The sequence below is a fragment of the Anguilla rostrata genome, chromosome 11, assembly GCF_018555375.3.
Source record: "Anguilla rostrata isolate EN2019 chromosome 11, ASM1855537v3, whole genome shotgun sequence".
Taxonomy (NCBI): domain Eukaryota; kingdom Metazoa; phylum Chordata; class Actinopteri; order Anguilliformes; family Anguillidae; genus Anguilla; species Anguilla rostrata.
In genome coordinates, this window is record NC_057943.1 from 11360324 (window position 1) to 11385000 (window position 24677).

General features: G+C 47.9%; 2 protein-coding genes across 7 annotated transcripts in view; both read right to left on the reverse strand.

The window, feature by feature from the left end:
- The window catches only part of prdm2a (PR domain containing 2, with ZNF domain a), a 30238-nt gene extending 25731 nt beyond the window's left edge, over positions 1–4507 (reverse strand). For 2 of the 5 annotated variants that reach the window (XM_064297881.1, XM_064297878.1), the window contains exons 1-2: positions 4248–4507; positions 3902–3967 (exon numbers count right to left, since the gene is read on the reverse strand). The gene's annotated coding sequence lies outside the window, so the exon portion shown is untranslated. Of the gene's footprint in view, positions 1–3901; positions 4200–4247 lie in introns of those variants that run through there. The other 3 variants (XM_064297880.1, XM_064297877.1, XM_064297879.1) reach the window with 2 other exon arrangements.
- An 8791-nt stretch (positions 4508–13298) lies between these two features.
- Positions 13299–24677, reverse strand: si:ch211-156j16.1 (uncharacterized protein LOC564557 homolog). Of its 2 annotated transcripts, XM_064297882.1 has the most exons (5): positions 24140–24677; positions 17164–17700; positions 16624–16734; positions 16008–16057; positions 13299–14897 (listed from the first exon to the last, which is right to left on the reverse strand). In XM_064297882.1, the coding sequence occupies exons 1-5, from the start codon at positions 24204–24206 to the stop codon at positions 14829–14831; spliced, it is 834 nt and encodes a 277-aa protein (XP_064153952.1). In that variant the 5' UTR covers positions 24207–24677; the 3' UTR covers positions 13299–14828. The 2 variants fall into 2 exon arrangements, with proteins under 2 accessions (XP_064153952.1, XP_064153953.1); XM_064297883.1 differs by lacking the exon at positions 16008–16057 and having other exon boundaries at positions 16626–16734; positions 24140–24662.

Consider the following 24677-nt stretch of genomic DNA (forward strand, 5'->3'; position numbering starts at 1 on the left):
TCCTCAGACTCAAAGCCTGAAGACTGGGAACGAAGAGCAGCTGGTGAAAGCCTAAAGCTCTTACTGGATAACATGGCATGCCAATTTAAATACATTCCGAGAGGGACTGTACCGATACCACCCCAGGAAAACACCCTACCACCAATTCACAAGTGAATGGACAAAACATTGGGAGAATGCAGATTAAATTATGAACTTTATTTGAATCGTTTTAATGGGTTTTGTGCGGTGGTTTCATGTTAAGTTTATACAGCCAAAATGCACAACAGAGTGGCAAGTATCCAGAACAGGCTGAAGACTCAGAGAACATCCTTCTCCTGGAATTCCCACATTACGCACTTAACAAACCGCGTAAGATCACAGAGCACAACGGCATATTACATGCTCGTGCCTTGAAATGCACCCTTCATGATAATGTACATGGCTGATTCCTTGATGGTGCTGGAGAATTAACAACAACAACAAAAAAAATTCAGGCACTAGCCTAGCATTCACAACCACTGTTCAGAAGGAACAGAACAAAATAATAAAAATGTTAAAGGCTGGCTGAAGCAAAATCAGAGCTGTATGCATGTTTAACTACTTCATTGTTTGTAACAAGTTGAAGTGGTACTATGTTAACTTGCACTGTCCCTACCAAATAAACTATATGAACGAATGAATGAATGAGAATGTGGTCTGTTGCATACACTGAGTCTGAATAACACGGTCACACGTTTGGATCAGCGCACAGGCATGGTCTCTCCAGTCAGGCAGACTGTCGGGTGAATAAGACCCAGTGACCTGACGCCGTGGCCGGTACCCCCGTACCCCTGTTCATCCGAGCCCCGCGACAAGGGCACAGAGTCACAGCGCTGGGCGGGGCCTCTCTGCAGGAACACAGGGGCCAGCGGTACCACGCGGAAACATGTGCTCCAAGGTCAATCGATGGTGACGTGCCCCCAGCATGCTTATTAGCCAAAGTTACGGGGTGCCGTAATTAACTCACAGTCAAGACGTGCCAGTAGAGCCCACAATCAGTTAGCAACCAACCTTTAAATGCTCATTTTGGACAGAAAAATGCAGCCAAACACCTTAGACGGCCCATAGCCAGTGTTAAGTACGTACAGCTCCCAGAATCCTCCACACGCCCTCAGTGTCTTCCCACTGTTAATAACCAGCGGCTCTGTCCTTCACACATGCATAAAAAAGCAATCCTCCGTAAATTGCCTGCACAGAACGGACCAGGGCAATCTTGATAATATCAGGGCTACTAATCCAAGAGCGGGAAGACCTTTCTACTTGTAATTGTGCTATAAATCAGCGACTGAGGCTTTTTACTGTCCAGTAGTACTACAGAGTTATTCCAGACTAGGCCAACAAGAGGCGCTACAGTGGCAAGTGTCCTGGATTTGTCAAAACTTTGGGCTGTACTACAAAACCAACAGACAAAATGATAAAGCAAACTGATGACCGACAGAATAAAACAGAAACAAAAAATCAATACTCTCCTCTTACAATGTCTTTGTAAAGGTTCTGTTGATATCACACACATTTTACTATGACAACTGTATATTAAATACAATGTGGACCAACCAAATTTAATGCTAACAAGATAATTTTTAAAAAATTATACTGTTAGGAAAAGGATGTTTGGAACAGACTCACACAAAGACAAAAGGGCACGTGCTTGTGCCAATATCTTTTCGACAGCTTTGAACACACAACATGGGGTGACAGACCTTTTGAGATGCAAACAGCTCCAATTACTACCATTGCTTACAACGCAAACTCTCGCCCACCTCGACAGACATGATGGAACCCCATTTGGTTGAGCTGGAACAATCCCAGAATCCCATTTTTCACCTGCCAATTACGTATGCACCAATACGCGCACAAATGTGCACAGAGCACTATAACTGCACCAGCCCTCACCTACAAGACCCACTCTTTTATAGTGCAATCAACAGGGGAACAAGTAGTGGGCGGCAGTCTCGTATAATGGGTAAAGAGTTGGTCTTGTGACCTAAAGGTTGCAGTTGTGCCGCTGTGCCGTGTATAGCCTATTCAGTTGTATAAATGGATGCAACGTAAATGTTACGTAAAAAGCTGTGTGAGTCGCTCTGGATAAGAGCATCTACTAAATACCTGTAATGTAATGTAAAGTATAACAAGGCTGAGGAATCATCTTAACCGAGGGTACTGGGCTTTCCGGTGGCAAAACAAAACAGACAAGATTCTGGCAGGCCAACGTAAGCCAAAAGATAAAGGTTAGCAATTGCTCCAGGGGTTTACTGCTCCAAAGCACGGCACGGTCACTGCACACCCATCACAACAGTCGGGATCAGGATCGGCACCGTCAGCCTCCCCCCCCCCGGCTCACAGCACTGGGACTCAAACCTTTACGGAGACCCATGCGTCGGACACTATGACAGACCGGCTGCATGTCCAGCTGAACACTCAAACTGAGCCAGGAGGGCGGGACCAGAGCTCCACCGAGAGGCTATTTGCAGAGCTCGTTGTTTTTTTTCCCCTAAATGTCCTTTTGGAATTAGGCAGGTTGCACATTGGTATAAACGTACATGCTTTTCTCATTCATGCAGCTGTGTCAACCAAAAACCCCAGTGCTTGTGTAAATGTTTTGTTTTTTTTTTTTAATACACTTGTGTAAAAATTATCAAAGCTATTCCCATTCTGTTAATGTATTTATGTAAATATGTACTCATATTATGGTCACAATATCACAATATCACAATTTCACAATGATGCTGAAAATACAGATCATAAATGGATTATTCTACATTTGCTGAACAGGGCACAGTTATTGACCCTGCCCTGTGCCATGCTTTCCGAAATTCTTAGTCATTATACAATAATGTAATGGCACCCAAATCATTGTCAGGAACATAAATAACATTTGTAACTCGATGTTAATATTTGCACCCATGTGGTTTCGTCCATGCTTTTCAATGAGTGTGCATCAAACATTCAAAAACAGGATTCCATATTCTGAGGCGTAAAAAATAAAAAATAAAATAAAATGAGACAAACGCAACAGTTCCCATAAATATATAAATATGGAAATATCCGTTACAAATAAGTTGAGTACAGTGTTTCCCTTGTTAAATCTTTAACGTTGGGGCAATATGGACCCGCCCTCATAGTCGGTATTCACGGAATTGAGCTGCGTCTTTCTTCACGTTGATACACGAGAGACAGTGATAGGATTAACAACATAGATAAAGCTACAGGGTGGGAAAAATACAACGCCAATGCTATAAATAATTAGCTTACTACACCACCAAAAACCCAAGTTGAGTTGCTTCCTACCATAAGGAAAAATATGGGGTCTACACAACCCTGCTGTTCACACAATGAAGGATCTAGAACTTTCCACGGCATCCTTAAAACCATTTGTTACCCTATTTACAAAACCAGAAAATTTAAGCAAAAGCAATCCACGAAACGGGTTGACTGCGTTGGTACCGAAAGTGGTCTTTCTTCATAGCACTGTCTTTGAGGAAAAAACAATCCCCTATCATAAATTACAGGTCTAGCGGACAAAGAAACTACACAATCCTTTTTCACTTTGCAAAACAAAGGTTTTCAACGACAAATCGAAGTTTCCTGAAGTCGCAATTAAATCAAGTTGTTTAACGTACGTCTTTATGCCCAATATGCCAAAATATAAGATAGTTCAGGAATACAATTTAGGATAGGTTAGCCAGTTTACTACTAATCTATCCGTGTCCGTTCCACCCACGAGAAACAATTGATAAAATAAAAGGGCTACAGGCCATGCACACGAACAAGTGAACACATGAAAGCATGTTGCTATATAAATATAATCATATCATGTAGGATATGTCAACACACATCTTCATTATTTCATGTGACAATAGCATACCCAACTAAAACTGACCTGCAGTTCAAGTTGGAGTTGTGATTGCGAGCTAGGATGAATATTACCGGGACCTAAAAGTTCTTGCTGCAACAAAAATGGAAAGTTAGCAAACATCCTGAGACACTTGACGGCGTGACCGTTTGTCCCGAAAACTTTGTTCAGATGTTTCACGGCACATAGTACAGTTTGCTAAATGAGCTGACAGAATGAATACGTTTTTATTGTTCCTCTCATCGGCCAGTGTGTGTGCTTCGAGCGGATGCTACCTTTCAATTAGATGAAGTCGACCTCGGCTTTTATACACACAGTGATGTGTACTTTAAGGTTGATTCGGATAATCGTCTTGTCATAATTTCGCACTTACCTGTTGTATTTTGACCGGCACCGTGAGGTATTTTGGTCTACCTGCTTTCAATCAGCTGAAAATGGCGGATACACGCGAACGTTGTGAACCTCACCAGTGAAGCTACTCTGGTTCGAGGAGTCCGAAATGCAAGCTGTAGCCAACATAAACCTCCTCGGCGGGGTAATATACTACGATTGGGTGTGCATGCAAGCGGTTTCGAATCTCTAAAGAAAAATATAGATACCGAACACATGTAAAATACTGATTTATCCGTATTTGTGTGTCTCCTGAAAATGAAAGAGATAATTAATATTTACAAAAAACGAGGTGAAAATCGGTCAAGGAGTCGGTGGCTTGGGACTAGGGGTAAATTGGATACAGATGGCCCATGCAACACCACCACGACACTGCATACAATTCAAAGGTGCAGGATGAAAGCTAACACACAAGTAGATCACAAAATGTAGTGTACAGTAAAAGATATTTATATTTTTTCCTTTTCTTTTCAAGAAAGTATAGGCTACCCTTTATATAGGCTACTGGTTCTATACTGGTTCTTTACCTTTTTTTATACTTGGGAACGTGTAGAGTGAACTAAGTCGTTCTAGTCACTAGCCTATGTATACAGTGCAGTCCATAAGTATTTGGACAGTAACACAATTTTTGTTATTCTGGTGTACTCCGGCACATTGTATTTGAAATGAAAAGGTGAATATGAGGGTAAAGTGTAGACTGTCAGCTGTAATTTTTGAGTATTTACATCCATATCAGGTGAACCATGCAGGAATTACAGTACCCCCATTTTTGGAGACCAAAAATAATTGGACAGTTGGCCACAAAGCTATTTCTTGGCCAGCTGTGTGTTGGTTGCATCATTAGTTCATGCACAAGAAAGCTAACAAAAGGTATGGAGTTGATCTAGGTATGGAATTTGCATTTGGAGTCCATTGCTGATTTCTCTCAGCATGAGGGTTAAAAGAAGTGTAAATGCCAGTGAAGCAGGCCTGCAGTGGGTGGAAAAATCAGAATAAATCCATCTGAGACATAGCCAAAATATTTGTGTCAAAAGCAACTGTTTAGTTCATTGTGTAAGAAGGAAAAACACATTGGTGAGCTCAGCAATAGCAAACAACCTTTAGGCCACGGAAGGCGACTGTAGTGGACGACAGAAGAATACATTCATTTGTAAAGAAAAAGCCCTATTCAACTGCTGAACAAATCAAGAACATTCTCCAGGATGTAGGCATAGATGTGTGAAAGACTACCATAAAGAGAAGACTACACCAACATACCCTTAAAAGGGTTCACCGCAAGATGCAAACCACTGTTAAAGTTAGAGTTTGCTTTTAAAAGTAAAAAAAACTACATTTTTTTATTAACAGATGAGATGAATATTAACCTGTACCAAAGTGGTAGAAAGAAGAAAGTGGAGAAAGAAAGGAACTGCTTTCCCATAGATCTAAATGCAGAGGTCACTTTAGTCACTGTTCCTATTGAAACACTAGCCAGCTGAACAGTCTTTGTGACTGAAGCTCCTGCTGTCCGTGCCCCAATATTGAACCCTCTTTCAAAGTCACTTAAATCTTTTCATCTTGCAATCTTGATGATATATATATATATGTACTTTTAAAAGTTAAAATATTATGGATTGAAAACTATACTTGGGCATTTCATACTGTGGTCAATAAGTGGCAATGCTGAGTGCAGTCAGTAATAGCCACCTGTAATTGTGTTTGAAAGGTCAGAATCACCATAGAAATGCCAAGGGGGGGAAGAAATAACAACAGATCTTGTCTCTGTAACGTGGCTACTAGGCTGATATCCTGCAAACTGAGTGCATTCATGAATTACAATAGAGTATAACATCATAAATATGACTGCGTCCCACAGATACAGTATATATATATATATATATATGTGTGTGTGTGTGTGTGTGTGTGGCAGATACTCCCCCATCTTATTACCATTTCCCCCCTCATCTTCAATGTTTTAGTCATCCACATCATAATTTCCCGTCTTCCTTCCGATCATCCTATCCTACTTCCATTTGTTTGGGGTCAGAATGCGTTACACTTCTAGAAGAACGTGCTTTTGCTTAGTCTATTTACAATTGTGTTCACTGAAAAATAATCATTTCCATGCAGTCACAGATATCCAAACCAGTACAGCGACATTCTGTGCCATCAGTCCAAGTCTGGACTGCATTTCTTTTTCCATATTCCACCTCAGCCTGTGCCAGCATCATTCCTTTCTCTTGGATGTACAGTGCTAAACCACATTACATGGTGCTGGATACCACAGTAAAGGCAGGTATTGTACAGTGTGCCCTGGCATGGTCTCTAAAAGCATTCGCCACAATCGCAGGCAGGGCCCTGTAACTGTACATTTGAACTTTGTCGTCCTGACTGTGTTTCAGAATTCCACTGTGGCAGGAAACAACTACACACATCCTGCCAGGTTTAGCTAGGAGATATACCTCTTCTCCAATCGGTGATGTATCCTGTAATATGACGGACTGTAGGGTGTTTAACAGTCACTGGCTTGTAGGTTAGTGCACATGAGAAGCACAAATATTTCACATGCAGCGTTTCTGCTACGCGGGTGGCATAAATGTGTAACTTGGGGAGAAAAGTAATTGTTTAAAAATGTTTTCTTTCACGAACACAAGATTACATAATACATGAAAATCCATTTCCTCAGTTATTGATTGTCTTTGGATGTTTATAAAGGCTTTGAAAAATGAGATGGTATATTTTCGCGCAAGGTGTCTTCATAGATGTCTGTAGGCTTCTTAACTGCCAGATCTTGACATATCGGAGACCCTGTCGTTACTGCTGAACGTCACCAGAGGGCGCAACATGTCTAAAATGTGGAAACCGCTCTTGTCAAAACGTAGTTCATGCTTTTTTAATAATACTGTAACGGCCAGACACTATTATCTTTGGTTATCCTCCCGAAGATGGGCGTTGCCACATAAGGGTTAACGTTTTGCGTTAAAATAATAAAGCGTTTGGCCAGTTTGGTTGTATTTTTGAACACAATACGACAACAACCATGTGAATGATTAACCACGTGATTGTAATGTATTTGCCTGGGTTGTTGAAAGGGGTGGGGAATGCAAGACTAATCACTTATATGATTTGTATTCAAATTCGATTTTCTTGCATTCAGTATGCATGCATTCATTCTGCGACACATAATAGCTTACTGCATTCTGCAGGACGATGGAAGCTTCCAAGGAGAGACGTGCGTTTCCCTTGATTAAATTCAACCAGCTGCAGGAACACAGGCAGGCAGAACAGGAACATTAGAAGGAATTACCCCACAAAGGCCATTTGTGGAATGTTTGTGCTATATAGTGACTGTTTGTGCTATATAGTGACTCTGTTTTCGTAACAATTGTCGATTGAGCCGCGAGGAATGTGCTTGCATTAATACAGCACCTACACTGACGGAGCCGCTATTCCCGTGACATACCTCCGCCTTCACATCCATACATTCATGGCAACATATACAGTAAGTCCTTTCAGACGGGCAGGAATGCATGCATGTTCCACACTAGAACTCCTCATGCGATGATTGTTGTCACGACAGTCTCGTAATTGCTTGCGACCATCCACAGTAGTAGAGTAGCTACTGTACACTTGGCGGTCATCATTTGCGGCCGCACGGTAGCACGTTCCTTTCGCGTACGCGGGAGGGGCTACATTTTGGCAGGAGAGGATCCCAGCTTGCTGTTCTGCTGATGGACTTAACTGCCGGTCTGAGGGCTTTGGCAACGAATGCGGACACAAATGCAGAGGTGCAGTAAAAGGAGTTGCATGCTGGCGAGTGAAAACCGTGAACAGCTGAACATTAAAAGTATTCACGTTTTCCATTCAGAATACTACAACGTGCCACGTGGTGTGTTAGTTTACAGGCAGATCATCTGAACACTCATAAATTTTCAACACAGGATGGAATCAGACCCTGTGACCCCCACCTTGGTACCGGTGCCTATGACTGATGTGACCCGGGATTTTTATGTTCCCGGGTGTCAAACGTAAATAAATAATCATTAGATATCAAATATATATATATATATATATATATATATATGTGTGTGTTTTTATATTGTTGATAAGAAAGTGCACTATTAAAACATGGAGATTGAAACAAGGCCTCAATAATTGTTTCCAAAATTTTGAGTGAAACATGAAAAAGCTCATATGGAAAAGAAAGTTAAATGAGTGGTCGCACATCTTTTCTGGTGATACAGAGGTGCATAGTACCGGAAATCGTTCTGATTGAAAAGACTTTGTCTGAGAAATGACAATAATATGGTATAACACAATACTGCAACTTTTAAACGAGTAGTTATTTTGATATCCTTGTCGAGGTCCTGACTTAGAAAGAACAGATGGCACCTCATGAGTAAACAAAGAGATCAAAAGATGAGTTTTGCCTTATAAGTTCAATAAATAGCACATTTTACACACTCCAAGTTCAGTACCCTTTTACTCTGTCATACGGTATGACACATTTTACGCAAAGATGCAGTACATCAATAAACTTTTATACATTTAAAATGTAGTTACCATGTTGCAGGGGGTGTGGTACTAGGATGCTAACCGATCACTACTAGGCCCCAGATTACCCTAACTATGTGAAACATCATACATAGTGACACTACATTATATAGTGTGACAGAGATTTGCACGTCACACAAGATTTGTATGACACATCTGTCACACCATAGTACATGATTTGCATTTAAGATATTAAACTGCATATAGAATTATTAATATATATTTTTCTCAACATCGGCACGTTAGGACCAATGTGTTTTTGTACAACCTTGCTCCATAGAGATGCCTTTTAATGTGTAGTTCACACTCTATCACAGTCATTCTTAAACCTGTGCTTTCCTTTTGTCACCTTGACAGATACTACTGAAAGATGTCAAGTGCATGAGGAATAAGGAAATACTCGGAGAAAATAACATAGGCCCTCCAAGGACAGAGGTGGTCTTGAGGGAAAGATGGAGAAAGATCTATCGACAGGAGTAGTACAGTGGGCTGGAGAAATCACTAAATAATTTATATTTATATACAGCTTATTGTGGCAATAATGGGGGTTTTCTACTAAAGATTTCAAGAGAAGAAACTGAAAGTGGGAAGAAAGAAATTCAGGGTGCAGTCTTTCTCTGTCTGAAACAGAAAAACAGAAAAATATGGAGAAATTCTCTGCTGAAAGTCAATGAAAAAAATCTGAAAACTTATAATGAGTATTACCATCCATTATGCTTGTCAGCATCCATTAATGAGCATTGGACAATTTGAACACACACACACACACCTGCACATGCATACACACACACACATACACACACACACTTGAATATCGTTAATGTCAGTTATGACAGGTATATTTTTTTGTTGACATTCTGCACTGTTGCACTTCAATTTTTATGTTCTTGGTTTGTTTTTTGGAGGCTTAGGGAAGAACATTGCATATTCAGAATATTCAGAATTCTGACTGAACTGTCATGGGGCAGTGAAATAATTTCAGTTCATAAAATGGGTGGTATTATTAAAATGGCAGTACAACATATCACAATATTGTTTCTGCATCTAGGGCCATTCCCTGACCTTTTGGAGCCCTTAAGCCAAATTAGCATTTGGGCCCCTTTCCCCCTTGTCTGTCCATGGCCCTAACATTGCCCAACATGCAGTATGTACTAGAGACAAGATGATCTAATTTATTTTTCTCAGAAGTAAAGTGCGGTGTCAGCGGTAAAAGTAATTCAGTGGAAATTAGGCTTGCGTACTAAAATTGATATTAGAAACGATGCCTGTGCCTTTGCAGATATTAGGCAAGTTGCGGTGATTGACGGGCACAGCGAAAATGAGCCATAATGGCGGTGATATCTGTCTGAGGGGGTGACACGGCTGTTTTGCAGCATGGCCCTTCTGTCAGCACTTGAGGGAGAAGGGTGCAAAGCTGGAGCATTACAGCGAGGAGGGGGGCGCGGGCGGGGAGGTGGGGGGTGCCCTGCAGGGCCAGACACAGCCTTGTGCCAGCGACACATGTACTCACGAGCACGGAAGTGCTGGGGGGAGCAGAAGCCGCACAATGCCGCTGTGTTCCCATGGCGATCAATGTACAGTGATTAGGTAAGCACAATGGCCGCCTGTGACAGACGTGAAGTGTCACACGACCAGAATGTATGTTCCCAGCTGCCTGGCACAATGGCGCGCTTCTCGTGAGTGTACAGTAATGCCAGTGTGATAAAAAACCTTTATATGTCCCCGGGGACCAGATGTGCTGCCCCCACTCCCCCCCCCAGCACCACCCTCCCCCCCCCAGCCATTCCCATTATGCCCCTCTACTGCTCACGCCTCCACTTGGCCCCTCCCTGATCACACATATATAACACACACAAACACATCAAGGCGAAGCAAAGCACTCTCTGTCACCCACACTAGCACCCTCCTCTCGCGGCTGCCCCAGCTGTCCACGACATTCTCTCCATGACATCAGTCTCCCACGTACTTTATCATGAAGGCATCTGTCTGCCGCTCTCATGTACACACATGCTCATTAAGCCAGCGATGGCACCGCCGCTGCAGCCCGAGATCTCTCTCTCCTTCTCTCTCCCTCTCTCTCTCCCTCTCCCTCTCTCTCCCTCTCCCCCTCTCTCTCTCTCTCTCTCCTCTCTCTCTCTCCTCCTCTCTCTCTCTCTCTCCCTCTCTCTCCCTCTCTCTCCCCCTCTCCCCTCTCCCCTCTCTCTCTCTCCTCTCTCCCTCTCTCTCTCCCTCTCCCTCTCTCTCCCTCTCTCTCTCCTCTCTCTCCCTCTCTCTCTCTCTCTCTCTCTCCCTCTCTCTCTCTCCCTCTCTCTCTCCTCCCTCTCTCTCCCTCTCTCTCTCTCTCCCCCTCTCTCCCGCTCCCTCGCTCTCTCTCCCTCTCTCCCTTCTCCTCTCTCTCTCGCAGCAGAGCGCCGTTAGGATCGCCACGCGTCTGAAATGGCAGAGCGGAGCGGACGCTGTAAATCTCACGTCTAACTGCGCAGTGGAGCTCAAGCAGCTCTGCTGCTCTTGCACAGATATGCAGCTGCACGCGTGCGCTTTTAAAATCTCAATGTTGGGACTCGGAAACTTGTCTGTGCGCACGCAGAGAAACGGAGATCGTGGAATGCTGACATTTTGACTGTTATTGTCTTTAACCCTTCTCTTATGTCTTATGTTTGGAAAAACTCACATTGGTTAGTCATGCCAAGAACAGTTGGTAAGACGCTCGGCACCAATGACACAGTCCAAAGACATGTAGCCCAGGGACTACAGATTAAAATTAGCCTTCCTGGTTACCTCTGGCACATTTACAGAAATGTTACTAATGCGCATTCCCAGCTAACAGAAAATGTTCTGACAACATTACTGGAATGTTTTGTCAATGTTATTGCCAGTACATGGCAGCAACATTGTGAGAAGATTTTGTGTTAGCTCAGTTGCCCCTGTTAAATAATCTAATAAATTAATTGACCTTTTCCGCCAAAATGATTGTAACATTTTTACTAAACACTCAATAAAAAATCTGTTCACAGAAATAACCTTGCATTATGTATTTCATCTTTGATGGACTGTCATGTTCATTTTCTTACATTGTCCTCAATGAAAGATGTTACAATCGAACAGACAGCAGAAGAGAATAAAATACCAAAACTGCATATGCATCCATACTGCATATACCACACTGCAATTGGAGCATAGTGAAAACACACTTTTGCAAAATCTTTCCAATATAGCATTTTAAAAACATGCATCACGGTGTTCCAGATATTTAAGATGTGTCCGGTTGCGGAGAGGAATGGTGGGAGAGGTGGGGGGCGGGGGGGGGGGGGGGGGGGGGGGGTGGTAGGGGAAGCTGGGAGCAGTAAACTATTTATCGCTACACTCTGATGTGGAAGATAAGGGCATTCTTTCCCAGTTGCATCTGCTGTGCTTGAAATTGGAGCTGCGGGGATAAGCGGCAGCCGGCAGTGGGGTGCAGGACACGGACACAGACACAGACACAGACACAGATACGGGAGAGGGTGTTCATTACAGAGGGCCTGTTTCAGTGAGCGCCAGGCACCAGCGAGCTGTACGCTAGTGTGACTGTACACGTGAGCCTGCACATGTGTGTCAGCATGTGTGTGTGTGTGTGTGTGTGTGTGAATGCGGGGGCAGGAAATGACTCCACCCCACAGAAATGTACAGAATTTGCAGTGCCAACTCCTGTGGGGGGAAGCTCTCGGCGCGCTGGTTGTAACGGCACAGGGAGCGCGGGACGCCCCGGTGGCGGAGTCTCGGCCCCTCAAAGGGCTCCATTGTTCCCGGGCGGAGGGAAGAGCGGCGCAGGCGGGGGCTACGGCGAGGAGGGGGGAGGCTGTGACCGCTGGTCCGCTGCCTAAAACCACACGGAGGTAAGACGCAGACACTGGCCAACACTGCGTGTCTCACAGTTTACCGCCAAAGCGCTGCCACACGCCAGCACCACCGTACCAAAAAGAGAAAAAAAGTCACTAGCGCAAATTAAGAAGAAAAAAAAAAAAAAAAGCCAACCGTCAGCACAGTCCGAGCAGCTCCCAGTGATCTGCCCCCGCCTTCAGGCTCCACTGAGGCCAGATAACCCCCTCCCCTCCCTGGAGCCCAGTCCAGTGAAAGTGATCTAGGTACATAGCAGCCCCGCCCTGAGGAGGGGCACTGTGATGAGGGGAGGACCTGTACGATAGTGACCTTTGGATGTCCGAAGCGCGCAGTCCTTCAATCTCAACGCTTTCACAAACGCACAGTCCCAGCATGAGCCAGCGGCACCCAAACAATGAACTGACACCTCCTTGGGAAGTCATCTTGGGTGGGGTTAAAAATTGTTGTGGGGGGTGGGGGGTTGGTGGTGGGTAAGGGGTACTAAGGTTCAAAGTAGTGCTGGCTTGTGGAGGAGCCATCCTGAACTGCCCGTCCAAAATGACATGGCAGTTAAAATTCTAATTTTAACTAAGAATGAAGTCACACAGTCCGTACGACATACAAACACAAAAGACAAAGAGAACAGTTTTTCAGTTTTTTTTTATTGAAACAGTATGAACAAAAAAAACGACAACAAAAAAAACACTGCAATTAAATAAAAGGACTTCAACAGTCAGACAGCAAATTAAAGACCTAGAATTGGTACAGAACGTGAAGCAAGCAGCAAATGTGGCAGAAGCTCGGGAAAAAATCGTTGCAAACTCTTAGAAAAAGTGTTGCAGTGTCTAAAAGCAAATTCATTACACATTATTTCATTTTTTTATTTCAGTGCACTTATTACAGAGGTCTTAAAGCGAGCACAGCAAAACCAAGACGGAGTTATTTTGCACCTATTAATGGTCAATGGCGATTAAAAACAAAAACGAAGATTTGTTTTCTGTTGAATGTTGAATTGTTTGGTGCACTGACACTGAATCCATGTGCGTACACTTGAGAAGAAGGAGTTGATTGGCCTATTTCAGGACCATGAGAGCACAGGCATACAGGCATAGTCCTTGTATGCTGGACCTTGCTTCAACATCGACGCTAGCAGGGGGGGTGGGGAGGTCAGGTGGTGGGGGTTGGGTGTTCACAGAGAAAGGGACGTGGAACACATTCAGATGGATAAAAGATAGAAGATAGAAGACCTGACGTTGGAACTCAACCTACTGGTTAAAAAACGTACAGACAAGTCAATTCACATTAATGAGCTTCAGAAGTCAAATCTCTACATTTCATATGGGGGATACGACAAGGGGGACGGGGAGTGGGCGCAAACCATTCTGCTAAATATCACAGATATGTATTAGGGGTTTTTATACGTCAGTGTTAGAGCTGGCAGAATGACTCCCGTTCGCACCCGCAGACGAGGCGCGTCTCTCTCTCTCCTCCGCCCCTCGGTCGGCCCGTAGGCCAGGGAGCGCGGCACTGCTTCAACTTCGGCGCACGAGGCTTCATACAGTTGCAAATTCACGTTGTTAGTAAGAGAGTTCACTCGGTGTGTGTGTGTGATACCAACACATAGCAGGGGGTTTAATCTATATTGGTCTAATTCCTCTATTTGGGGCCACAATAGGCTACACGGCCCTTTACCATATACTGTAAGCTAGAGCAAGCAACTGCGACAGATGAACCAGTAATCACTATAGTCCCTAAGTGTAGTATATACATGCCGTGGAATTTGTGAAATACTCCCCATTTATCTCCTTAATTTCAATAAATTCTAAATTTTTATATTTTTTAAAGGCGTGTAGTAAATTTCTTTTTTTAATGTTTTCGGGCCTCTTCACAGAAATTCTGAAAGATGCACAAAAGTACATCGCTATACTGTGAGCGTCCAAAAACAAAAACAACAACAAAAAAAAAAGCTTGTTCGTTTTAAAATGCATACGAAGGACCCTGAAATTCAATGTCACATCCTGTGTCCACCCTTGGGGTGGCAGTGGGGGTAGGGTTGTGGGTAGGGAGGGGGACGGGGGGCGGTTTCCCCCTTCCCTTCTTGGCAACAGTCCAGAATTCTGTGTAGGTTAGAGTGCTGGTAACATGCTTATTTAATGACAGGAAATGACATAGTTCAGTAGTTCAGTTTCCAGAACACTGGGCGTCCTTCCTTTTCCTTTTTGCCAGTTTTTCTCCTCAAGGGCTGAAAGACAGAGAGAGAAAAGAGGAGAGAGAGAAGAAGAGAGGGAGGAGTCAGACATTCGCAGACCTTTTCATGCCAAGAGGCCGACGCCTCCTCCATCTGACCGTGACGGGATGCACACACACAGGGCGTGGTGATAAAACTGACCATGAGCAACCATCCTCTCCAGCCACCATAAACCGACTCAGAAAATCAGACGAAAAAAAAGGGGGGTGGGATCTTATTACCTGATAGATTGTCTGAACAATGGGGTAACAAAACGGATTAAGGTATAGATTTTTTTTTTTTAATTAAGAAAAACTGTTACACATTGAGGTTAACTATGTTATTTCAGTAGCTATGACTACTGAACTGGAATATACAGCACAGACAGGAAAGGGAGGGCATTTAGTTTAAAAAATGGGAAAAGTTGCAATTATCTCTCCGGGTCTTTGAATAGCCGCATGGAATCTGTACACTGGGTTGTGATTATGAACTGTGTGCAGTTTTGAATGTTCTGCATAATTTGAGATGGATTGCTAGTCTGGAAACAGGTTCCCCAGGCCAGACCAAAATTAGCCTTGACTTCCTGTGTCAGACGTGTAGTCGCCATGTTGTGTTTTACATCCCCAGTGTAAGGAGATTGAAGGGCAACCGCTCCTGTATTACACAAAAAAACATTTTTGGGGTCCAGACTTACAGACGAAATCCGATTGGTTTTAAAACGTGTCATCTGGTTAGTTTCTGGGATGGTCAATAGATATGATTATACATACAGATTGACAGTCTTTCAGTTGATGCTCTTCTTGAGACCTATATACACTGAGATGAATCTAATCCCTCTTGTTAGAATCGTCTCAGGGCCAATTTGTTCAGACCTGGCTAAATCAATCTGAACTGTTGATCAATTTGAATCAAAATAGACTTGACTACAGTGCATGCGATTTGTGTTTTATCTTGAATCAGTGTGAAATTAGGTTTCAGAAGAGAGCTACAACTCATTATATGCCAACCTGTTTTTCTTTTTTTAATTCTTTTTTTTATGTGATGTCGCCAGTTTGCAACACCAGTGGGGGTCAAAGGTCGCAAGGTTAAAATGATTAACTGGAATATAATCAATGAAAGAATTACAGAAACCAAGATGTTTTCCTGAGCCTTGGATTTCTTTGTTTTCTTTGGAGAAGACCTATGGTATAAAGAGGCTCCGTTAGAATGAAGACAGCAGAAATCACATCCTCAAAGAGACGATCTCGGTGCTGATCGCAGTTTCATTTGGGTACTGGCAAAACTAGCAGAGAGAAGAAACTCAGTCATGTTCCTGGCCTGTCAACAACATACCACTTGAAGGTGATTAGTCGCACAAGTGTCCTTCTTGCTCTTGAGTCAGCGGGCTAAGCCGTCATTAAATCAAAATATGTGACAGGAGCAATGATCTCCCGTTCCACTGTTTGGATTCTTTCTCAACTTCTGCCCCCTTCACCCCCGCCCCTTTCCGACAGATACACATACAACTGGACCCTGCCTCTCCTCTGGGGGATTAGCAGTCAGCATAACCACCAGGAACACATGGGAGTGGATGGCCGAGGAAACTCTTTGGGACAGTCGCATGAGGAAAGGAGTATACCTCAGAGACAGGGTGGGGGGGGGGGGGTGGTCTGTGATGTGTGGCAGTGAGGTTTGGACTGTGGAGTCGGTGGAGTATGGGGAGGAGGGGAGGAGGGGGAGGGGGAGGGGAGGAAGGGTACTTACGAATAACGGCCCATCCTTCTGATCACGGACACCACCACGACGATGACGATGATCAGCGCCAGTAGCGAACCGATCACGATTCCCACTACCTGGCCTGTGCCCATACCATCTAGGACACAGACACAGAGTCAGACCACAGCACTGACCACATGAGCAGATCACACCCCAGTGATAAGAGACAGAACACCACAGCACTGACCACACAGGCAGATCAGTGATAAGAGACAGAGACCACAGCACTGACCACAGAGAGAAAGATCATATTCATTCAAAGAGAGAGAGAGCAAGAGAGAGTGGGAGAGAAAGAGAGCAAGCGAGAGAGACACAAAGACAGAGAGAGAGATAAAGAAAGGCAGAGAGAGTGAACAAGAGAGCGAGACAAACAGGGAGAGAGAGAGACAGACAGACAGAGAGAGACACAGAGAGCGAGAGAGAGAGAGCGAGAGAGACAGACAGAGCGAGTGAGAGCGATATTGAGGGAGCGCCTCCTCCTGCAGCAGTACGGGGAGTAAGCGTGGAGGTCGGAGGAGCGCCGTACCCTCGGGGACCTCCACCAGCACGGTGGGGTCCGCGGCAGTCTCCTCCGCCTGGGCGGGAGCGGCGGGCGCCTCCGGGGCGACGGCGGGCGGCTCGGTGACCACGGGCGCGGCGGGCTCCTCGGGCGCGGGCGGCTGCGTGGCGACGGCCGGCTCAGCGGCCGCGGTGGCGGGCTCGGGGTCCTCGGCGGCCTCGGCGGGGGCCTCGGCGGGAGCGGCGGACGCCTCCGCGGGCACCTCCGTGGACAGCTCCGCGGGGACCTCCCCCGGGACCTCGGCCGGGACCTCCTCGGCCGGCGCCTCGGGGGCGGCGGAGGGCTCAGCGGCCTCGGCCGGCGCCGCCGCCGGGGCGTCGGTGGGCTCGGGCGCGGCCGCCTCTCCGGGGGCCGGCTCCGTGGCGTCCACAGCCTCCGGGGCCGCGGGTTCGGCGGCCTCCACGGGATCAGCGGCGGCGGCGGCGGCCTCAGGGGTGGCCTCGAGCGCGACAGACGCCTCTGTCACCGGAGCGTCCTCCAGGGCTGAGGCTGGCACCAGAGTGCCTGAGGGGAGGGGCCAGAACACAGGCGACTGCCATCAAAGCCCACTCTGTTGAGAACCACTAGGCCAGGTCACTCTTACGTAATGACTAATCTGTCAAATGAATGAATGTGCAACATTATAAAACATGACAATAACAAGCTATTGTTCGCAGAGTCTGACCACAGAAAGTTCTTTTTCTTATGCTAAGCACACCTGTCAATCATTTCCTTTATCTCATCACTGCCAGAGCAACTACTGTCGGCAAATGATGAGATATTTCCTTGTTGGTGTTTTGAGAAAAGAAAATCACCCTGGAAGTGATCCTAAGGACAGCCATTGTCACTGTTTGAATGAATTTTGGTGGTGACTAGCTGTGCTCAACTGATTTTTGGCAATTTACATATTTTTAGTGTTCAGGTTTTCCGTGTGGTTCTCAGCATGCCTGGTGCTGAAGAAAAACTTTTGAACGGCATGTTTTTTTTCCACAATCTTCAACGGTAAAAATCTGAGGCGCACCTAAAACATCAGGCAGTGTGGAGACCATCTAGAGCTTTGCTCCCCTACACAAGAACAACCAGACCCAGTGTTTAAAAGCGGCCAAAAAACCAACCGCCACCAGGCATTCCAGAACTCTCTGCTCATACCTGGCAGTGCGTCGGTCCTGGGACTGTTTCCTTTGGAAAAGGCACATTTCAGTAACCCCGAAGAACGCCCTGCACAGAGGAAGAGCATGTTTGCGCCCCCCTCCTCCCCTCCCCAAACTTATGGCTCAAGGAATCACGAGGCACTGACCTGGCAACATGATGTCACCAAGCCACGCCCCCTTAAGGGTAGAGTCATTCCTTTTTCCTCACCCGCCCCCGCCTTGCCGTTCACCCAGCACCGACCCCGCCCTGCCTGCCTCTTTAGCCCTGGCATGCCATCGCGCTCTCTTAATTTCCTGTCCATGCCCCGCACCCCACGCCCCCACCCCCGTGCCCGTCCTGACTAAGCAGGGCATCCAGGGTTTCGCTTCGCCCCTCCAAATCTCCACCATGAGAGAAGGAGAACAGCGCACATAACCATGGGTGACGTCAAGAGGACCGAGCTCAATTCTTAACAGGCGACATCACCAAGGGGGAGGGGAGAAAGGGCGAGATTTATAGCTTTAGACCTTCGCCATTCGCAGCGCGCAGCCAGATATCATCAGATGAAAGACAGTTACCTGCATGAGCTGAGAAAATGCAGCAGTTTTTATTAAAGAACACCCTGCTGAGTACAGGATGCCTGGCTGGTGAACAGGGTAGCTCTTCTCTCAGGATGCCAGGATGTCCGCAAATCAAACACCCGTTAGATCTGGCAGTGGGGCTCTGGATGATGTTTGTTAAATGTGGAGTAATTTACATCTTTTCTGTGGTATGGTTTTTCACTTATGTTCCTTTGATTTACATCTGACTCTTTAAAGATCTTATTAAAGAACTCCAACAAAATAAATACGTTATGAAATCTGTTGTTAGCTTGCAGTATTAATCAAACAAAAGGTAAATTTCCCCCTAAAACATTTACAGTGGAGAAAAAGCGGAGATATTGATCCTATTTTATTTTTTATTTAACTTCAAAGGACTGTGGTGTGACTTACAATGGTGTATTTTAAAAAGAGAAGCACAGCACAAATGCAGGAAAAGCCTTCAGTTTTAGTGATATACTGGCGCAAACAAACTGGCTTTCCTTGGGACTGGCGTGCTTAAAAAGGAAAAAAATCCAAGTAACATGTCGTTCTTGGGAGTTGCTGTCCTCACTAAGACGAAAAAACATTTTTTTGCTCTTGGTCATTCCTGAATTCAAACAAGATGTCAGAGATCTGAAGTACTTGGGAAAATGTCACACAGCAGCACACAGCTGCTGAAGAAGAAAGATGGCTGCCAGGGCGTGGCCAAGTTCACCGATCGAGTAAAGGTGGGCGCCCCACCGAGCTGAACCTTGAATTTGGGATAAGACCCTCAGCGATCCTGGCGTTGAAGGTTAAGACTGTTAACCTGAGCCAAAAGCTCAACTTGCTACAGGCAATACTGCGCTAACTTGTGGAGTTGAATGAGGACTTTGGAGCAGGATCGACGCGTTCGTAAAGCCTGGTGTAGGGGCCACTCGCAGGAACAATCCAGTAACTGTGCTTTAAAATGACCTGCATGGCAGAGGGAGCAACCAAAAATAACAACTACAAAAAAAATAAATAATAAAAAGCCCAGGCAGGTCAAGCGGCTCCAAAAAGGCCAGATTATATTTAGAATCTGACTGAATTTCTGTGTAATTCTCCTAATTGTTCTCCGCGGCGCTCGATGGAGACTTGTTTACGGTGCTGAACACGGGCCCGAACGCCGGCCGCTCCGCCCCTCCGGCGCAGGCCGGCCGCTCTCGGCGTTTCATTAGCGAGCGGCGCAGCGTAAATATTTAGAGGAGCGGTGGGAGTGACGGGGTTAAAGTGCCGCGACGCCGCCGCCGCTCGTCTGGAATGTCTCAGGATGGAGCGCCCGCGCTCCGGAGAGAGAGAGAGGCGCTTCGCGTTCCGCACCCCAATGTCACCTTGTTTTTCTTCACGGCCGCGGCAACAATTGCTTCATTATGGCCCGAGTATCCCACAATTATCTCTAAGTGCTGTTTCCTTCCCCTCGCGCCTGCTCACACAGCTGTGGATCGTGAGTAAAGGAGAGGAATTGTCGCTCTACCTCTCTCTCTCTCTCTCCCTCTCTCTCTCTGTCGGCTCCCCCCCCTCCCCCTCTCCATATGGAGGCTCCCAGCTTGCGACTGCGGCCTGGGAATGTGGCTGTATCTGGGAGGACGGGAGCGAAACGACGGGGTGGAGAGGCAGAGAGAGGGGGATCGGCGCGTTTCCTGTGAGTAACGCGCCAGCCCTCTCCCCATCCTGCTCTCTCTCTCTCTCTCTCTCTCGCTGCGTTCAGGCGTTCGTCTTTCCGTCGCTGCACCGAACCGGCGTCTGACGCGGCCTTCCGCGATCCCGCCGGCCAAAACGGCAGCTGTGCGTGTGTCACCGTCTCCAAAAAAAAACAAAAAAAAAAACGCCGGCGTGGGCTATTAAAAATCCCCGTCCCAGGCGCTCGGGAGTTCTCCCACAAACGCGGCGTCGTCACAAAGAAACGATCCGTGGAAGACAAGGGGAAGCTAAGCGGAAGGAAGGAGTGGAAGAGGTCATGCCTCAAGGTTTCCACCCGACAGACAGATAGACAGACAGACTGACGGGCGAAGATAGGCCCCTCGCTCAGAGATAGCGAAGGATTCTCAGCCCATCTATCACCCTCATAACCAGCTGCGCCCCGAATCCCTCTTTTGAGGGAGGGCGGCGCTGATAAGACCGGCCACATCTGCCGGCCTGCGAGGGAGTGTCCGGCTACAGGCTGCCTGGAATGTTTTCTGTGCGGTGGAGGGGAACGCAGCCGTCCCGTCCCGTCCCGTCCCGTACCCCCCTCCCCCCCCCGTGTCAGGACCGTGACCCCGCCGCAGCACAGATATCGCACCGCACGTCATTTCTGGCAGGAGCGGAATATTCCGGGGCTCTTATCAGAGAGCCCTCACAGCCACTCCCGCTGCCGCTCGGCCCCTGGAGCCCGCAGCTCAAACTGTACACCCTGTCCCAGGGCAGAAAACACTCACACCTCTCTCCTCCCTCCAAACAAACACAACTACCGGACCCAACGGCGCGCTCCAACCCTCCAGCGTTCTCCCCACACCGCCTGGCCGTCCTGCCGCCGCTCACGCCGCGGTTCTAATGCCGCGTAACGCCAGCGGCGTCTATTGCGTCAGCGCAACAACGCCGCTATTGACAAACAGCGCTGGCGAGCGGCACAGGCGCACAGCGGCGATCACAGACGCGGGCTTATGTAAGGATCCGCGGCTCGCTCCCCCCCTCCCTCCCCCCCTCCCCCCCTCCGCGACTCGAGCGTGTGCTAGCAGCCCGGGCTATTCTGGCCCCTTCGTCCACACCACAGAGCCTTCACGTGTCACTCAGCCTGCAAGGACACCGCGGACCCGCTCACATGTTTTACGAGGAGCAATCAGCCCGGCAGCCACGCCGAACACCCCCCCCCCCGCCCGCCACTGTCCATCCACCCCCCGCCCCCCACGTCCTCCCCCCCGCCGCCCCACCCCCCCCCCCCCACCCCTCCCGCTTTCAGGCAGGCAGGGGAAGAGCTCCTGAACTCACGTGGGTCTTACATGCTCCCCACAACCAGATGTGAACAAAAGTGTGTGTGTGTGTGTGGGGGGGGAATCCAGCCACAATGGGGTTCGCGGGTTACGGTTTAGCGGGCGCGGGCGGGTGACCGATGGGAGCAGGGGATAGCGGGTTTGGCGGTAAGCCCTTCAGCGGCGAGTCCGGCTTTGTTCTCTCGAGCCGGAGACACACACACGAGGAGGTGTCTGCGCGTAGCGCTCCCCGTCGCAGGCACCCATAAATCAGAGGAATTCATTAGCAGAGGCCCGGGACCGGAGCGGGCCGACTCCTCGGGCGAAGGGAGCGGCGGCGTGGAGGAGCCGCGCGGCTGGGCTGGGCAGGGGAGGAGGTGCAGACAAAGCGTGTTATTAGGGTGCGCGCGTGGGCGATGGGCAGGGAAGGGAAGGGAAGGGAAGACCGGGGGCGTGGGCCGTGTCTGTGTGTGTGTGTGTGTGAGAGTGGTGTGTGCGTGTGAGAGTGCGAGTGTGTGTGTGTTGGGGGGGGGGGGGGGGGTGCTGGGGTGTGGACGGGATTCCACTTGGTCCCCGTGGGTCTCTTTCAGTAAAGGTTGGAGGCTTAAAAATAGCCCCACAATCTGCACCCCCAGCCACAAACACCCACACACCCAACTGACCCCCCCCCCCACACACACACACCACACATACAGCCACACACGCACACACACACACACACTACAGACACACACATGCACACACCACACACATGCAACACACACACCCACCACACCACTGACCCCCCACACACACATACAGACACACACATGCACACACACACACACACACATACAGACACACACATGCACACACGCACACACACATGCACACACGCACACACATGCATGCACGCATCCTTCCTGAACTCCTCTCCCAGTGGGTAGAGAGATTGACGCCGTGCCAAAGATGGTTAAATGTAGAGGGGTGGAGGGATGGGATCCAGACGGCAGAAGGCGAGGTGGGGCGTGTCCTAGGGCAGACTGCACGGCCCCACATTACTGTATGTACTCTCTCTCTCTTCCCCTCTCTCTCTCTCTCTCTCTATCGCTCTCTGTCTCTCAGTGTCTGTTTGTGTCTCTTTCTCTCTCACTGTCTTTCTCTGTGTCTCTGTCTCGCTCTAACTCTCTCAGTCTCTCTCTTTCTTTCTCTTTTTCTCTCTCGCTCTCCCTCCCTCATGTAGCATGTTATTTATTGAATGATGTGCTAATAATGTGCTAATTATCAAATTTAATTGAATAATGTGATAATAAAGGTGCATTAAAAGTCAAAAAAGTCTCTCCCTCCCTCTGTGTCTCTGCCTCTCTCCATGTCTCTCTCTCTGTCTGTGTCTGTCTCTCAGTGCCCCTCTCTCCCTCTCCCTTTCTCAGTCTCGCTCTCTCTCTCTCTCTCTCTCAGTGGCCCTCTCTCCCTCGCTCTCTCCGCGCCTGTCTAAATACCCCTCTTTATAAATGGAGCACCCTCTATTAATACACGCACGCACAGAAGGCTGGAGCCCTGGCCAGGACCAGGCTTCCCCCTCTCCAATGGCGGGGCCAGGGGATTAACTTTCAGACAAGCGTGCGCGTCTCGAACCCGCGTCGCGGCCGGCCCACTCCCAGGGACTACGCTCCTCTCACACCGAGCCAAGGTGTCTGAGTGCGAGGAAAACTAACCGTGCCGCCATATCAAACTTCCCCCAAACTTCCCCAAGAACTCGGGGGGCGGGGGAGGGAGGGGGACATCGAGTTGATTGTTGCCTCGCTAACACACCACTTTCCCTCTAAACCAGACCAAGATGTAGACACCATAAACGCTTTTTCCTGCGGCTTTTTTCTTTCTTTCTCCAAATCAAAGACTTGCGTGCATTTACCGCTAATACATCCAAGTACAAAGAACAGAAAGCCCTGTAAAACATTTTCTGTATGAGCAAATGTACACAATGTTCCAGAACCAAATTGCCATAGGTATTGGTCACTCAGAGCAGAAATAAGGGGGGGGGGAAAGTCCCCCCCCCCAACAAAGTTTCCACGGATCGTTTAAAAAAAAACTCCAAACACGAGGAGTCAAAACGAGCTAAAAGAGCAAAGCAGGAGGACAAAGACCCAGCTGATGGGAGCTGAAAACTAAAACAAAGGATCATGGAGGTCAAGTGGAGCAGAGGAGCCCGCGCCCAGCGAGGGTGTGTGTGTGAGTGTGTGTGTGTGTGTGTGAGCGGAGAGAGGGGCTCCAGGAGCCCGCCGCGGGAGCGTCGGTGTGGCTTACTTGCGTGCGCGACGGCGCAGAACGGGCCCGCCAGGGCGAGGAGCAGCAGCAGCGCGACTCGGATCATGGTGGCGGCGGCGGGTCTTCTGTAGTCACGGCAACGGGTCTTCCTTTCTCCCCTCCGCTTCGCGACGGCACTTCCAGGCGAACCAAACTTCTGCTTCAGCCGAGGACACGCACGTACACACACACACACACACGGGTACACACACGCGGGCACGCACGCTCAGCACACACGCGCACACTCAGTCTTCCCGCTTTCGGAAAAAAAAACGACGATAACAAAATAAAATCAGATCAAGCCGGGGCGGCGGGTTTCTGCGGAGAGACGGAGGGACGCAGCCTGCCGGAGCGAGAGCGGGGACGGAAAGAGAGCGAGTGAGAGGGAGAGGGGGAGCGTGTGCGTGTGTGTGTGGGACTGGTGAAGGGGGGGCTGGGCCCTGTAAGGTGGTGCCCAGCCCAGCCTCCTGATGGGTCGGCCCTCTCCCATGCGCTGACAGACTGGGACCAGCCCTCGCGCCGGTCCGTTCCGCTCCGC

Excerpts from the sequence above, each read along its gene's own strand:
- si:ch211-156j16.1 (XM_064297882.1), bottom strand. The coding sequence starts at position 24,206 with ATGATCCGAGTCGCGCTGCTGCTGCTCCTCGCCCTGGCGGGCCCGTTC. Across the intron at positions 17,701-24,139 it reads CTGCGCCGTCGCGCACGCAA|GCACTCTGGTGCCAGCCTCA; the intron begins GTAAGCCACACC and ends CCCTCCCCTCAG. Across the intron at positions 16,735-17,163 it reads GCTGGTGGAGGTCCCCGAGG|ATGGTATGGGCACAGGCCAG; the intron begins GTACGGCGCTCC and ends TCTGTGTCCTAG.